The sequence below is a fragment of the Bos indicus genome, chromosome 13, assembly GCF_029378745.1.
Source record: "Bos indicus isolate NIAB-ARS_2022 breed Sahiwal x Tharparkar chromosome 13, NIAB-ARS_B.indTharparkar_mat_pri_1.0, whole genome shotgun sequence".
In the NCBI taxonomy this organism is placed as follows: Eukaryota; Metazoa; Chordata; class Mammalia; order Artiodactyla; family Bovidae; genus Bos; species Bos indicus.
In genome coordinates, this window is record NC_091772.1 from 17,303,870 (window position 1) to 17,320,208 (window position 16,339).

The window sequence follows — 16,339 nt, forward strand, 5'->3', positions numbered from 1 at the left end:
AAACACATTCACAACTAAATGAAATCAGGGAAGCCCCATGTTTTAAAGACTAACCTTTATAAAGGAGCTAAAAGATTTTCATTTCCATGCAGTGCTTAGTTTATATTTTTGAATAACGCTTTTATTTTTTTCATCTAATCACTCATTAAAATGATAATGGATATTTAACACTTATATACACGGGTATGGGATTAGAAGATGCAAACTATTATGTATAAAGTAAATAAGCAACAAAGATATATTGTACAGCACAGGGAAATATAACCATTTTTAATAACTTTAAATGGAGTGTAATCTATAAAAATATTAATTATGTTGTACACCTGAAACTAACATAATATTGTAAATCAACTACACTTCAATAAAAAAATCTGTAATAAAAATAAATAGAATATAATTAACTTTATAAGTATATTTAACAAAACTATAAATTCTATATAGGAATTTCTATCTTAATAAACTGATTACTGATTTCCTTAAGAAACTAAAATAAATGACATTCTATTTTTACTGTGTATTTAAAAATTATTTTTCTATTTGAAACACACCAACTATTTGATTTTACTGACATTTTAGAAATTCTTACGACACTTAAAAAATAAAGTACCAGTATCAATTCCTGAATCCTATTATTTTTTAAATAAGTACCAAAATCCTAACACTGGTGTTTACTGTGGCACCATGACCACAAACACGCTTGCCCTTCACGTTGCTCCTTCTTTCCAGAAGCTTCTCCCCTTCTTTAGTGGGCAGCTAGCCATTCACTCCAACATTAAACACAGCTCCAGCACCACCCATTCTGGTGGTCCCCCACCCTCCACTCCGATGGGCGCCTCTTTGGCCCCAGGGCAGCAGTGCGGCTCCAGCTCTGGACGCCCACCTCTAAACCCCCACACGGCATCACAGTCCTGACTGCCCTCTCTGTGTCAGGACTGCATGTGATTCCAGACACCCATGGTTGGGCCTGCCCAAGAGGTGCTCAGTGGAGGCCTAGGATATACTCCTCCAACAATCGCAAGCACCCTCCTCTCCAGTGAGCAAAACAGACTTCCAGAAAACGTGTTCGTGGGGCCCTCTCTAGCCATCCCCTCCCCAAACCCTTCTACTGAAAGACTCTGAACATTGTGCCCTGCAAATCTAAACCACTCCCTCCCACTCGCTGCTTTGTTCCGAGTGATCCAGGAGCACCAAGCGAGGCTGGGCCAGGAGCACGGCAGAGGGGTGAGGAAGCCCGCCCCAGCCGTGCTCAGGGCCCACCGCGTGAATGCTCCTCCCTGTGCAGATGTTAACGCAGCCCTCACCCTCTTCACACAGCCGCCCCGTCCGCCAGCACCCTTGCTTTCCTCACCGGCCTGCTCGCTCGCCAAGCTCCACCAGAGGCCCGATGCGGGTGAGACGAGGGGAGCCGCACGAGGCGGGAAGCCTGCTCCCCACTTAGCGGCCTGGGCTCAGACACCAGAGCCGGGGAGCTCCGGCAGTGCCCCACCTGCCGTCTGCATCCCTGATGTGCTGCATGGCGAAAACGTGCAAACACCGGGTCCACGTGTGGCTAAGCCACACCTCTGTGAGAACAGCTGCGTTACTGACTCCCCCAGCACCCAACCAGGAACCAGCTGCCTGTGTCCCCGCGTGGTGGCTGGCCGGCCTCGCCCCGCTCTCGGGCTCTGGCCTTCTGCTCTGCCTGCAGGGACACGAGACGTCTAGCTACAGTCGCTGTGCACTTGTGTGTCATGTGCCTCCCCGTTCAGGCTGTGAGCCCCACGATGAAAGGGCGCACCCTGGGTCCCACATGTGCACGCCTCCCCAGAGCATGAAAAATCTCCTTTCTGATGTGTCAGCTGCCCCTGGACATAAAGCCTCCTACTCTGTTCAGTGTGTGATATGAACAGTCACAGAGCTTTGACAACAGTAAGTGGAGAAACGGAGAAAGTCCAGAAACAGCGGGGGTGAAGGCAGGGGCCTCACACAGTGGAATGCCAGTGCTACAATGCCTGTTTAATTGAGACGTTGTAATAAAAGTTTAAATACATAAAATGTTTTGTTTTGTTTTTATCAAAAGACCATCCCCCGTGTTCCTGGCCCACTGACGTGGAGGAGGGGCGGCAGGGTCTGGCTACCTCCAGGGGTGAAGACAAAGCAGGTCCAACTTTGGCCGCCGTCATCATCCTTGGAAAATGCTCTGTGAGCGACTCTGGCCTCAGGGAGGGAGCCCCCCACGCCGCTGTCTGCAGGGGCAGGAGCCCCCCGGGCATCCCAGCGCTCAGAAGACGAGGAAGAGCAGGGCCTCATGCCGGGGCAGTACGACGTTCTCCACCGTGCGGACCATGGCGCGCACCTGCTCGGGGGAGGCGGTCAGGAAGGCCAGCGGCCCGATGCGCTGCTCCACACATGAGTGGCACAGGTACCCACCCTTGTTCTCCTTCCTGTTGCTCTGCAGGGCGGGGTAAGGAAAGGAGGGGAGGGGGGACAGTTGGAGGACAAACGTTTTCCACCACCAAGTGTGACCCCCCTCCATCAGACTCCGATGCTTTCAGACCTGCCGTGTGGCCCTGAGGTCACACCTCCCCCAGCAAAGCATCCAGGGTGGACTCTGCTTTATCAAGTTCCCAGGGCGTAATAAGGCACGAGATGAAAAAGCCAGGAAAAAGCTAGCTGGGCCCCCAGGAAACAGTCCTCACTTGAGCGTCTGCACCAGCCTGCCTCCCAGACTGCCACCTGGCCTGGGCCCACGGGGTCCAGCGTCTGTGACGCTGAGGTCCACAGGGCACCTCCAGACCTCCTCATGGAAGGATCAGACAAGCTTCCCCTTCACCTCTCTCACCCATGGCCCGGACAGGCTCATGGCTGCCTGGCAATAAAGCTCGGATGACTGAGCTAAACGCTGGGAAGGGCAGTGGCAGCGGCCGAGACACGTACGTAGGTGATGGGCAGCTTGCGCATGGTGAGCGCGGCGTCCACAGGGATGGCGTTGCTGCACTGGCCCACGCAGCAGCGCACCACGCCTGTCTTCAGCACGTTACTCGTCAGCTCCGCCTGCAAGAAGTATTCCTGGGAAGGAGAGAACAAGGGTGTCGCTGCAGCGCCTCTGCAATTTTCTACCTGGACGTCCAACACTCTAGGACATCATATGAGTCCCAAGATAAGAAAAGCACGGACCACAGCGGCTTCCGTTGTTTCTCTGCCTTTTCCCTGCACGTAACACCAATTCCAAAAGAACACGCACAGCGGGACCCTGTCCAGCTGCATTCTTACTAAAATGACTGGTTTAAAAAAAAACGTTTAATGGACAAACATGTGACACTATCGGCTGTAATATATTAGGACTACTTCTGGATTTTATCTGAGGCTGACCTGCCTCTGTGACATTAAACATGATCTGCATGTTCTCTTCACAGCCCAGTGAGCTTCAAACACCTGTGCACGCCCATTTCCCCGAGCCCCTGGCTGTTCCCGTGAGCGAGCTCTGAGCTCTGCTGCTCTACCTGCAAAAGGCACAGACCCAGCACCCAGGTCAGCTGGCTGTTGGATAAGATGCACGATAGTGTGTGCCAGGCGTGCATCGTCTGCACACAGTGGACGCTGCGTCAAATGCCAGCGCCCTCCCAGATGGGAGACGCCCGAGAACAGGCACCAGGGTCTGGTCTGCCGCCGCGGCAGAGGGCAACCTGGGCTGACACACCAGAAAGACCTCCAACGCTTGCCGACAAAACAAGGATGATTTCATGGGTTTTTCTGAATTACAACTAGCTATTTATCCAATTTTTTTTTTTTTCAAAATCCAGGTCTACGGTTCTGATTTATGTGGTTTTTCTGTCTTTCAGGGTCTGCCTACCTGCTACAGGAAAGAACAGAAAATATACAAATGCTCATGTTCCTGCCAGTGTGTACGAACAACTAACTGCTGACCAGGGTGGACCTCACCACGTCTGAAACAGGATGTTCCCAGATGGAGTCATAAGCCACAACAGAGAAAAAGCAGAAGTCCTCCCCTCACGCAAGGCCCTTCAGACTAAGAATCATCTGGTCACACAAATGGGCCGTGCTAGCCCCTGGACCAACAGGTGTCTCCTAACCAGCCTTAGTGAGAAGGAAGCACTTCTGCAGAGTCTGTGTTCTTTTCTCCTTGGAGAAAGCTCATTTCTCCCACAAAATGTGTGCATGAGCAACTGACATACTTCCAGTTAGCTTTAAAAAGTCTGTGAGACTCTAACACAAAACTTGTGGGACTCCAAGACATACAATTCCCGTGATGAATATGGCAAAACCTAGAAAAGTGATACATTCATTATCCTTTACCCAGAGAGTATGACTGTAGAATTGTATCCCCAAGATGCATTAACTAAAACAGAAAATGACTTGTGCCTAAGATCATGCATGGTGGCAAAAGTATTAAATGCAAAAGACTGGAAAAAAGCCAATATCCATGGGTGAGGAACTATATAAGTCATGTCAGATGGATGCAGTGAATACTACTCAGCTATAAAAAGGAGGAGAAAAAGCTTTAGAAACTGATAAAAAGTGAGGTATAGAATATTATAGAATGCTACCTTTCATGGAAAAGGAAAATAGAAAAATACATATTTGTCAATATCTGCAAAAAAAATATCAAAAACTAATTTTTAAAAACTAGCTATCAATGATGGAAGGAGAGAAAGTCTACAGGAGATAGGGAGGGAACAAGACTTCTCAAAGGACACCTGTTACAAAGTTCTGATTTCAGAAACATAAGCTTTATACATTCAAAAAAGATAATGAAGAAGGACAGCAATCCTTGTAGGGGCTGCAGATAAACAAATATGTCTACCTGTGCTTAAACTGATGATCAAGTCACACAGAGGGGAAAAGACTCATTTCAAGCATGGTACTTCAAAACACTGTACTCTGACTACACATCTTCAGTGGAATATTAACAGACAGACCTGTTAGGAAATCTTTAATTCCACACAGTATTCTGTCAACAGTAATATTGGTACTACTTGAAAAATTTGACACCCAGAATAATATAAATAAGCAATTAATAAATATGGTTCTGAACCAAGAGTTTCAGTGTAAGAGAAAAGATTCAAATGTAAAAGAAAGTAAACTGTGTAATGTGTAAAGACGTAAAAATCCTTAAAGGACTGGGCTGGAGAACCACAAGTGACGAGGGTTGTAAGCGTAGCTGGCCACCCGCTCCCAACGGTGCAGACAGAGGGCAGCCCACCTCTGCCCGTTGCGCCTGCGTGTCTATTTTATATATCTGTGCTGCATTCAACAAGAAGCTTAAATTAAAGACTGGGGTTGAAATGATCAGTGTCAAAAATATGGATTTCCTAGCTCTGTCTGCTAAAGAGGTGAACAGCCTGAGCATCACTAAGAGGGAGAGAATCTGAAACCGCTGCCTCCTGACGGGACACAGCACAGAGTGAAGCCTGCTGCCCCCGCACCGTGGAGGGTTCCTGCCAGAACAGTTAGACCCCAGCCCAGTCACGCCCCTCAGGTGACTTCCTGTGATGGCAACCCAGGGCAGGCGACTGCAGGACAAACGGAAAAGAGGGGACGCTCTGGGGAACAACTGATGCAGTTTCCACAAACAGTCAGAACTGTCAGGGATGGGGGAGGGGTCCTGGGCTGCTCTAAATAAAGAAATTTAAGAGACCTAATAACAAAACGTCTGTCTGGGTCCTGATCTGAACAAATCAACTATAAAAAGACATTTCCGAGATAATCATAAAAGTATGATTATGGATCGGGTGGTAGAGGCCATGTGGAATCACCATAAATTTTAGGAGACAATAACGGGGGCTGTGGATATGAAAGAAAAGTCCCTGGTGTTTCAGAGACATGGACTCCAAACGTACGCAGATGTAGGACTGCAATATATCATTGTCTCAACATTAAAATGTCTCAGATTTCCTCATATAACCCATGTTGTGAAATGGTATCACTACTCTACAAGCTATCTGTTATCAACTGCCAATGTGATAATTTGCTTCTGTTACAGATTTAACCACTACCGTAACGCAGGTTCTACAAAACGACGCTGCAGGTTCTAAGAATACATAAGATCAAAGTTCATGCAGAAACTCACACAACAGGTAGAGAATTTGTACATAAGATTTACTCTCCTACTTCACTCTCTGGGGTACTGGTTTAGAGACTAAGAAAAGCCAGGCTTATCTATAAACCAGGAGTCAGCAAACAACTGTCTGTGCTTACCCCAGCCAAAGTCAAAATGTTCTCCAGAGATCTGGTCATGATGAGCCGCTTTTTGGCACGAGTTACTGCTACATACAGTAAATTCCACTCATCCTCAGAAAACGACTCTAAAGAAAGAAAAGGGAAAAAAAAAATATATCAACACACAAGCCTGCTTACAAAAATTTATGTCCTCATCTAAACATTTACTACTCCCCACCCACCCCGCAAAAATCCCTAAAGATCTGCTGGCTTCATAAATGAAGCTTTCCTACCAACAACAACTCCAGGAACAAACCCTTACAAGACAAGGGACACAGGACCTTGAGCTCTCGTTTGTGCTGCCTCTGGCAAGTCCTGGGGGCTTGTTCACTGGTCACCCAGCACCTGGTGCATGGTCAGCAGTGACGTGCCTGGAGCATCATCCTGGCAACCAGGAGGCTGGCAGAAATCAGGCTGATGGAGGTGAAGTCCCTGGACAGACAGACCTCAGCCACAGCCACACAAGGGACCCAGGGCGCCTGAGGCTCCTGTCTCGGGGGCTATGCTCTTCCCTCCAAATGCCCTCCCTCTCCCTCAGCCAGTCTGGATGGGCTTGCACGGTTTCTGCCCTGTCAGTGCCTGCACACAGGAGCCCTCCACAAGGCGTCGGGGGTCTGGGAACACAAGAGGAGCTGTGCCATCCGCCCTAGAAGGGTGGGCACAGGATGAGGCCAAACACCACAACACTGAACTTTGGAGCAGAGAAGAGTTTAATGCAGGGTTTGCAAGGAATTGGATGGCTTGTGCCCTAAACAGCCCAAGCTCCCCGAGAGCTCTCAGCAAAGCCCTTTTCTAGGGAAGGGGAGGGAGGAATGAGCGAGTTGTTGCAAACATCTTGGTGGCAGAGCCTGTGTTCCTGAGATCAGGTCACGGTCAGGGAACCATGCTCCTATAAACCTCCACCAAGTGAATATTATGCTCTGTTCTGACAAGAAAGGACACAGTCCCCAGGCACAACCGTCACTCACTGAGTTCGGGTTCTGGCTGAGGGGAGGCAGATCTCATCTGGTGGCTCCCTCAGGGCCAGGCCTCCAGACCCCGTGCGGCTGTCATCACTGAGGGAGCCAGGCACCCAGGCCCTAACGGCCCTCAGGCTCTGCAGGCTGCCAGTATGGTGGGGGCAGGCCCCACAGACGGTGACACATGCAGACAGCCGCTGCCGTGAGGTCTCAGAGGCGGGGATCAGGGACCGGGTCACCACCTCAAGGCATGCGCCCAGCCACGGTGCAGTCCTGGTGAAGGCTCTGGAGCCCTGCAGGACAAGGCCCCCAGCCTGTTCCCTGGGTCCCTGGCTCACGTGCTGGCCCAGGGATGGGTGAGCTGAAGGGCCCCAGGGAGAAAGCCAGGCTCCGCCTCTTACCTCACTCTCCTGATAACCACCACTCCACTGACAGCTGGCTGAATGGACCGCTAAAAGTCGCTCCCTGACACCCGGCTGCCTGTGGGAGGGGCCCCTTTGGCACCAACCAATGAGAGAGCAGGACTGCTAACAGTCTGGCCGTAATCCTAACCCACAGTGACAGTCTTGTGCTAAGGGCTGCATGTGGCCACACTCTATTACATTATTCAATAAACTTCACTTCCTCAAGACAGAGCAGCTGGTATCTCTCTGTGGCTACTGCGTCTCCCTGCTCCACAGCAACATATGTTCAACACTATGTCTTCCTCTTGTTTTAGGAATATATTTGTCAGAGATAAGGAATTTTTAGTATTTCTATTTGGGGCTTGCCCATGCAGGCTATGACCCAAATTTTGACTCCATGACTAAGAGAGACATTTTGTCTGTTTATAGGAAGACTTCAAATGGTTTCATTCTAAGACTTAAACCCCAAACAAACAGCACCAATGCTTAGAGTTTAACAGGTAGCCTCAAATATAAACTGATACAAAAGAAGCCAATGATAGTGTACACTGATGCCTTTTAAGATTCTCAGGCCTCTTTAATAAAAAAAAAAAAATTACAGGAAGAACACCCTGGTAGGTAGGTAAACGATGATTTAGAGCTTCTGTCTGATGGGGAAATACCAAGACGCGATAAGCCCACCTGCCCCTGGAGAAGCCTGACGGAAGTAGACCCTGGAAGCTCAGTTTTTCTAAAAACCACAGTCTAAGAATAATAAATTGAGGACCAGGAGGACCTTTCTGTTCTAGGAGGATCCTTCCAAGAGGCCACACCATCCCGGAAAAAGCAAGGCAGCCCCACAATGAGGACTCCGTGTGCTCACCGACTCTGAAGTGGGGCAGCTGTGCGAGGTTGTGCCTGGCACAGGGCACTTTCACAAAATCGTCCAGGACGTGCACGGTGTCAAACTCCAGGCCCTTGGCCTTGTGCACGGTGCCCAAGATGTACTCTGCAGCAGAAACACAGCCGACCGTCAGCCAGGGCAGGCAGGGGGAGACAGGGGAGGGGAGAAAAGTGTATGCTGCCCTAACTGCGTTTTCTTGCCTGGGTGCAGCTCTGCAGAAAAGGGAACCTCAGCTTGAAAAAAAAAAAGGGAGGGAGGGAGACAGTAAACAGGTGAGGGGGATGAGAAGCCCACTGCAGGGGCTGAGTACACGGCAGAGTCTGGCCCAGAGCTCACGGCTGCCACCTGCCACCCACTGCCTGCACACGAGGGGACACAGGCCCAGGGGAGGGCGGGAGCTTGCCCAGGCTCACGCGGTGGCTGGCAGAGCTGGGGCTCAGGAGCCCCTTCTTCCCGCTGGAAGTAGAGCAGAAAGAGAGGAGGGGCGGGAGGAAGGCAGCCCGGCTCCCCTCGCTGGTGTGGTTGCCCCAGAAAGTGAAGTCCACGCTGGCAAGAGCCCCAGAGGCCGCCCCTGCCCCATGTCCTCACCTGCAAAGTCCAAGTCCTCTACGTGGCACCGCTCTATCCTCGCCACCAGCTCTGGAATGCGGATGTTGTACTTCTCCACGACCGCGATCTTGGCTTCCAGCTCCTTGTCCTCAGCTGCGGTCACGTACCGCTTGAAGCCACTGAAACCCTCTTTGTGCGCCCACCTCCTGATGAACTTGTCCTTAATGATGAGGTTTCCTAGAGGGAACATGCGTGTGGGTCAGGGGGACACAGCTGCACCCATGCTCGGTGGTGGCAGTTCCACATTCCTAACAGACCATGAGACAAATGAATGGTCTGAGAGCTGGAGACCTGGTTCCAGGCCCGACGGCACCAACGACCTGCCCTGGGCCTCGGGGTGAGTTAGCACAGTGGCCTGTGCATCAAGTTTGGGGTCAAGAGCTCTGCCCTTGAGATCCCTGCTCGTCGGGGATTTGAAACAATGCGGTAATGAAAAAGCAAGTGTGCTATGGAAGTGTTAGAAACGATCGCACAGGGCCCAGGTAGAAGTCACCACGTGTGAGGTCCTCAGGCAGACGGAACAGAAAGAGGGTGAGGATGATGGCCGCGGGGCCAGTGTGTGAGAGAGAGATCTAGACTCCCGAGAACAGGGCCTGGAAAGAGGTGTCACCGCCTCTGAGAACAGGTGGCCTCAGGAACTGTGCCGCTGCCAGAAGCAGCATATCGGCTCCTCCAGGGCAGACAACAAGCGACTCAACACGCCCGTCCACCTCCCGCCCGACACCAGGGTGCCTGTGGCTGCCCCACACGGCCAGGCAGTACTCACGTTTCTTCCGTTCTTCCTCTGGCTGGAGAAGTGTCCAAATATCAATGATTCTGTCCAATCCAAACGATTTAATCCCCTGAAAAAGTTTGCTGGTGAAACTTTGGGCTTCTTTTCGTTTTTTGTTTTCATTACTGTTGTTAACAAGACAATGTAAAGAGGATGTACAGGTGGGATTTTGAAATGAGCTGGCTTTTTGGAACAGACTCTCAAACTGCACCCAGAGCATAAATGCGGTGAGCTTTTGTGTATGCACACAGGCGAGAAGGGCATGGAGTTTTTTCTAGAGAGCAGGGGAAAAGGTCCGCGGTCCTTGCTGGGCCTTACTTTACAGGACTCGCTGGAGCAGAACAGTTGGAGGGAGTGTCTCCCAGCGCAGACGCAGGACAGTTACCCCAACTCCTGTGTGCAGGATGAGTCTGAGCGAGGGGCACTTTCATCGGCTCTGTGTGTGGGTGAGGTTTCCGAGTGAGAGCAGAGGACAGACATGCACTCCTACCCCAATCAAGTGAATCCGGGCAGGCACCTCTCCCTCTGTGACCCGGACAGCCTCGTCAAACACATTGGCGTTGGTGCGGGACAGAAGAGCCACCTGCCCCTTTGAGTCACCCCGGATGCCACCTTGAGGGAGAGAGCACAAACTCTGGGGCCGATCCAGGCAACGAGGGAAGCTAATCTGTGTAACAAATACGAGGAACTGCAGCCTTACTCTGATGGTTGCCTCCAACCAATGTCTTCCTTCTCACTCGCTTGCAGACATCCAAGATGGTAGCTCCCACGTAGGCTATCTCTACACCGAACCGGAAACTCTGGGAGAAGAACAGAACAGATGGCGTCAGCACCCACCAAAGAATGAGAACACACTGCCGTCACCACCGAGGCCTGGCCTCTGCAAACCGTGCTGCGCATCCCTGGCTTGTCCAACCTTGAGAGGGTCCTTGGAAATTCCCTACTGCACAGCCACTCACATGGAACAGGAGCCTCAGTGGCAGACATCACTATTCTAAGTTTTCAAAACAGAATTTTCTATCTTGAAACCTGAGACTGACCTGTCTGTCTTTATCTCTTGCCCCTGAATCCAAACTGACAATCCTTCCACCACATTTTTTACACTCTTTTATTGCTGCTCCCAGCATAGCTCAGAAACCCCCACCTCATGTCTCACCTGCTTGGCCTCCAACCCTTCTCCCCTGCCCCTTCTCTCTGCCAGATGAATCCTCTGCCACACACTTTCATACAGCCCTGTGCCTCGCCGCAAACAGGAAGAACAACCCACGAAGAAAAAGGTGGGGTATGGACTTTCAGGACCCTCTCAGCTCCTTTGTTTCCTGAGACCAGCAGCAGACTTTCCTTTTAAGCAAATCCCTCATTCTTTCCAAACACCATCTGAAGAAGAAGCATAAATTACATAAATTACACACAGAAGACCAAGGGGGGAGGGTGCAACTCCCTGCCCCCTGAGGCTCCTTCAACACCAATGTAAAGCCACTGCCCCACTGAGGAAGGCACTGCTTCTGCAATGCTTGGCCACAGATGAGATGAGAGTGGACATTACAACACACAGCATTACCCACAGCTATTCCTTACTGTACTGAGCACAATGTTTATCGGGAAAAAATAAATAAATAAAACCACTGCTCTACTTAAAAAGCCGTGAGAAAGATCACAAAGTCCTGAGCATTTCCTGCCCCCTCCCCATCCCCGCCCACTGCATGTGGCAAAATAATTTCCTACCCTCAAAGCAGCGCCCAACGCACTAATTCCTTGACCTCTGCAGCTGGAAAGTCAGTGCTTTTGCCCAAACTCATGGTGTTTACTGCCTTTTCCCACCCATTTATAATTTGAGGTAAAGAAGTACTATATATTTGGGTGACCAGCAAGAACACAGTTGAAGGAGAGGGAGATTTTCAACAAGTAGTACTTTGCTGCTACAGAACTATTCTAAGTGGTGCTGTTCAGAGTTGATCAGTCGTGTCCGACTCTTTGCGACCCCATGGAATGCATACACCAGGCTTCCCTGTCCTTCACCGTCTCCCGGAGTTTGCTCAAACTCATGTCCATTAAGTTGGTGATGCCTTCTAACCATCTCATCCTCTGTTGTCTCCTTCCCCTCCCGTCTTCAATCTTTCCCAGCATCAGGGTCTTTTCCAGTGAGTCAGCTCTTCCCACCAGGTAGCCAAAGTATTGGAGTTTCAGCTTCAGCATCAGTCCTTCCAATGAATATTCAGGACTGATTTCCTCTAGGATGGACTGGTTTGATCTCCTTGCAGTTCAAGGGACTCTCAAGAGTCTTCTCCAACACCACGGTTCAAAAGCATCAATTCTTTGGCGTTCACCTTTCTTCATAGTCAAACTCTCACATCCATACATGACTACTGGAAAAACCATAGCTTTGACTAGATAGACCTTTGGCAGCAAAGTAATGTTTCTGCTTTTTAACATGCTGTCTAGGTTGGTCATAGCTTTTCTTCAAAGGAGCAAGTGTCTTTTAATTTCATGGTTGCAGTCACCATTTGCAGTGATCCTGGAGCCCAAGAAAATAAAGTCTGTCATTGTTTCCCCATCTAGCTGCCATGAAGTGATGGGATCGGATGCCACGATCTTTGTTTTTTGAATGTTGAGTTTTAAGCCAGGTTTTTCACTCTCCTCTTTCATTTTCATCAAAGGACTCTTTAGTTCTTCGCTTTCTGCCATAATGGTGGTGTCATCTGCATATCTGAGGTTATTGATATTTCTCCCAGCAATCTTAGCTTGTGTTTCATCCAGCTCAGCATTTTTCATAATGTACTCAGCACGTAAGTTAAATAAGCAGGGTGACAATATACAGCCTTGATGTACTCCTTTCCTGATTTGGAACCAGTCTGTTGTTCCATGTCTGGTTCTAACCGTTGCTTCTTGACTTGCATACAGGTTTCACAGGAGGCGGGTAAGGTGGTCTGATATTCCCACTGTTTAATGAATTTTCCACACAAATTTATTGTGATTCACACAGTCAAAGGCTTTAGCATAGTCAATGACGCAGAAGCAGATGTTTTTCTGTAATTCTCTTGCTTTTTCTATGATCCAACAATCACAGGATGTTGGCAATTTGATCTCTGGTTCCTCTGCCTTTTCTAAATCCAGCTTAAACATCTGGAAGTTCTCAGTTCACATACCGTTGAAGCCTAACTTGCAGGACTTTGAACATTCCTTTGCTAGCATATGAGATGAGTGCAATTGTGCAGCAGTTTAAACATTCTTTGGCATTGGCTTTCTTTGGGATTGGAATGAAAACTTGATTTTTTCCAGTCCTGTGGCCACTGCTGAATTTTCCAAATTTGCTGGCATACTGAGTGCAGCACTTTCACAGCATTATCTTTTAGGATTTGAAATAGCTCAGCTGGAATTCCATCACCTCCACTAGCTTTGTTTGTAGTGATGTTTCCTAAGGCCCACTTGACTTCGCACTCCAGGATATCTGGCTCTAGGTGAGTGATCACATCACCATGGTTACCTGGGTCATTAAGATCTTTCTTGTATAGTTCTGTATATTCTTACTCTTCTTAATCTCTTCTGCTTCTGTTAGGTCCATACCATTTCTGTCCTTTATCGAGCCCATCTTTGCATGAAATGTTCCCTTGGCATCTCTAATTTTCTTGAAAAGATCTCCAGTCTTTCCCATTCCACCGTTTTCCTCTATTTCTTTACACTGTTCACTTAGGCTTTCTTGTCCCTCCTTGCTATTCTTCAGAACTCTGCATTCAGATGGATGTATCGTTCCTTTTTTCCTTTGCCTTTTGCTTCTCTTCTTTTCTCAGCTATGTGTAAGGCCTCCTTAGACAACCATTTTGCCTTTTTGCATTTCTCTTTCTTAGGGATGGTTTTGATCACCGCCTCCTGTACACTGCAATGATCCTCCATCCATAGTTTTATCAGATTCAATCCCTTGAATCTATTTGTCACTTCCACTGTATAACTGTAAAGGATTTTATTTAGGTCATACCTGAATGCTGCTGCTAAATCACTTCAGTTGTGTCTCGGTGCGACCCCATAGACAGCAGCCCACCAGGCTCTGCCATCCCTGGGACTCTCCAGGCAAGAACACTGGCATGGGTTGCCATTTCCTTCTCCAATGCATGAAAGTGAAAAGCGAAAGTGAAGTCGCTCAGTCATGTCTAACTCTTAGCGACCCCATGGACTGCAGCCCACCAGGCTCCTCCATCCATGGGACTGCCCAGGCAAGAGTACTCGAGTGGGTTGCCATTGCCTTCTCCACATACCTGAATGGCCTAGTGGTTTTCCCTACTTTGTTTAAGTCTGAATTTTGCAATAGGAGTTGATGATCTGAGCCATAGTCAGCTCCCAGTCTTATTTTTGCTGAGAGCTTCTCCATCTATATAGAACTTCTCTTCTATATAGAGCATCTATAGAGCTTCTCCATCTTTGCCTGCAAAGAACACAACCTGATTTTGGTATTGACCATCTGGTCATGTCCATGTGTAGAGTTGTCTCTTGCGCTGTTGGAAGAGGGTGTTTGCTAGGGTGCATTCTCTTGGCAAAACTCTGTTTGCCTTTGACCTGCTTCATTTTGTACTCAAGGCAAACTTTCCGTTTACTCCACGTATCTTTTGATTTCCTACCTTTGCATTACAGTCCCCAATGATGAGGCTTCCCTGAAAGCTCAGTTGGTAAAGAATCTGTCTGCAATGCAGGTGAACCGGTTTGATTCCTGAGTCAGGAAGATCCGCTGGAGAAGAGATAGCCCACGCTGGTATTTCTGGGCTTCCCTAGTGGCTCAACTGGTAAAGAATCTGCCTGCAATGTGGGAGACCTGGATTAGATCCCTGGGTTGGGAAGATCCCTTGGAGAAGGGAAAGGCTACCCACTCCAGTATTCTGGCCTGAAGAATTCCATGGACTGTATATTCCATGGGGTTGCAAAGTCGCACATGACTGAGTGAATTTTACTCACCCCTATGATAAAAAGGACATCTTTTTTTAGTGTGTTCTAGAAGGTTTTCATAGAACCGGTCAACTTTAGCTTCTTTGGCATTAGTGGTTGGAGCAGAGACTTGGATTACTATGATACTGAATGGTTTGCCTTGGTAATGAACAGAGATCATTCTGTCGTTTTTGAAATTGTACCCAAGTACTGCATTTCAGACTCTTTTATTGACCAAGAGGGCTACTCCCATTCTTCTAAGGGATTCTTGTCCACAGCAGTAGATATAGTGGTCATCTGAATTAAATCTGCCCATTCCAGTCCATTTTAGTTCACTGATTCCTAAAATGTCAATGTTTTCTCTTGCCATCTCCTGTTTAACCACTTCCAATTTACCTTGATTCATGGACCTAACATTCCAGGTTCCTATGCAGTATTGTTCTTTACAGCATAGGAATTTACTTTCACCAACAGATACATCCAAAATTGGGTGCTGTTTCCACTTCGGCTCAGTTTCTTCAATCCTTCTGGAGCTATTTCTCCACTCTTCTCCAGCAGCATATTGGGCACCTACTGATCTGGGGAGTTCATCTTTCGGTGTCATATCTTTTTACCTTTTCATACTGTTCATGGCGTTCTCTACTCCATCATCTTGATGTTTCCTATTCTAAGTGAGCCATCCCCAAATTATCAAGATCCACAAGTCCATGCTGATACAAACAAATAAATGAATAAATAAATAAACTGAAGAGAAGACAAAGTATCTCCTTCACAGAAGAATTCCAAACAATCTATGTGGATATTCCAACTCTTGTTCTTAACTGAGGGCTGTGAGCCATGATTTCCTTTCAGGGCACACAGTGTGGAAAGGGGAGACAGAGGTGAGGGTGGGTGGGGGGGTCACGTCACAGTAGAATCACTTGCCACACCCCAGCTCAGCCAGGGCACCAAGACAACATCATCAATTGTAAATCATGTTGATGGTATAGACCCAAATATCAGTGTAACCACCAGACAAATGCCATCAGAGGGGCATGTGACAAGACACCTAAATGGTGCCCTTCAAGGTCACCAGGACCAAGGCAAGCTGGAGAAACCACAGAGCATAGTCAACAGGAGCCTAGAAGACTTGACAACTAAATGCAGTGGGGTCATCTGAATAAAAGTCTGGAACAGGAAAAGGACATTGGGTAAGAACCAGGGAATCTGAATAAACTGCGGACTTTAGTTGATAATAATGTGCCCACACTGACACATTAATTGTGGCAAACTCATCACCTGAATACTGGAGGACGCTGAGTGCAGCATGTTTAAGAACTGTCCGTACTGTCTTCTTGACTTTTTTCTAAATCTGAAACCAAAAACGTCCATTAAAAAAAATTCCTCTGCGCTGATGTCGTCCTAGATCGCTAAAATCTGAAACTAAAAACATCCATTAAAAAAAATTCCTCTGCGCTGACGTCGTCCTAGATCGCTAGAGCAAACGGTAAGAGAAAGCCTGGGGAACAGCGTCACAGACTGGGGCCCAGGGCTCCCTGGAGCAGAATGCACGTGCGGATGACGTCCGTGTGTGCCAGCACCG

General features: G+C 48.4%; 1 protein-coding gene across 1 annotated transcript in view; it reads right to left on the reverse strand.

The window, feature by feature from the left end:
• Window positions 1-1,974: 1,974 nt before the first annotated feature.
• Window positions 1,975-16,339, reverse strand: part of FBH1 (F-box DNA helicase 1) — a 37,359-nt gene continuing 22,994 nt past the window's right edge. The window contains exons 14-21 of the mRNA XM_070801984.1: window positions 10,547-10,646; window positions 10,337-10,458; window positions 9,841-9,916; window positions 9,054-9,251; window positions 8,445-8,570; window positions 6,199-6,305; window positions 2,917-3,048; window positions 1,975-2,431 (exon numbers count right to left, since the gene is read on the reverse strand). Of these exons, the coding sequence (XP_070658085.1) occupies window positions 2,261-2,431; window positions 2,917-3,048; window positions 6,199-6,305; window positions 8,445-8,570; window positions 9,054-9,251; window positions 9,841-9,916; window positions 10,337-10,458; window positions 10,547-10,646 (1,032 nt within the window). The 3' untranslated portion in view covers window positions 1,975-2,260. The remainder of the gene's footprint in view (window positions 2,432-2,916; window positions 3,049-6,198; window positions 6,306-8,444; window positions 8,571-9,053; window positions 9,252-9,840; window positions 9,917-10,336; window positions 10,459-10,546; window positions 10,647-16,339) is intronic.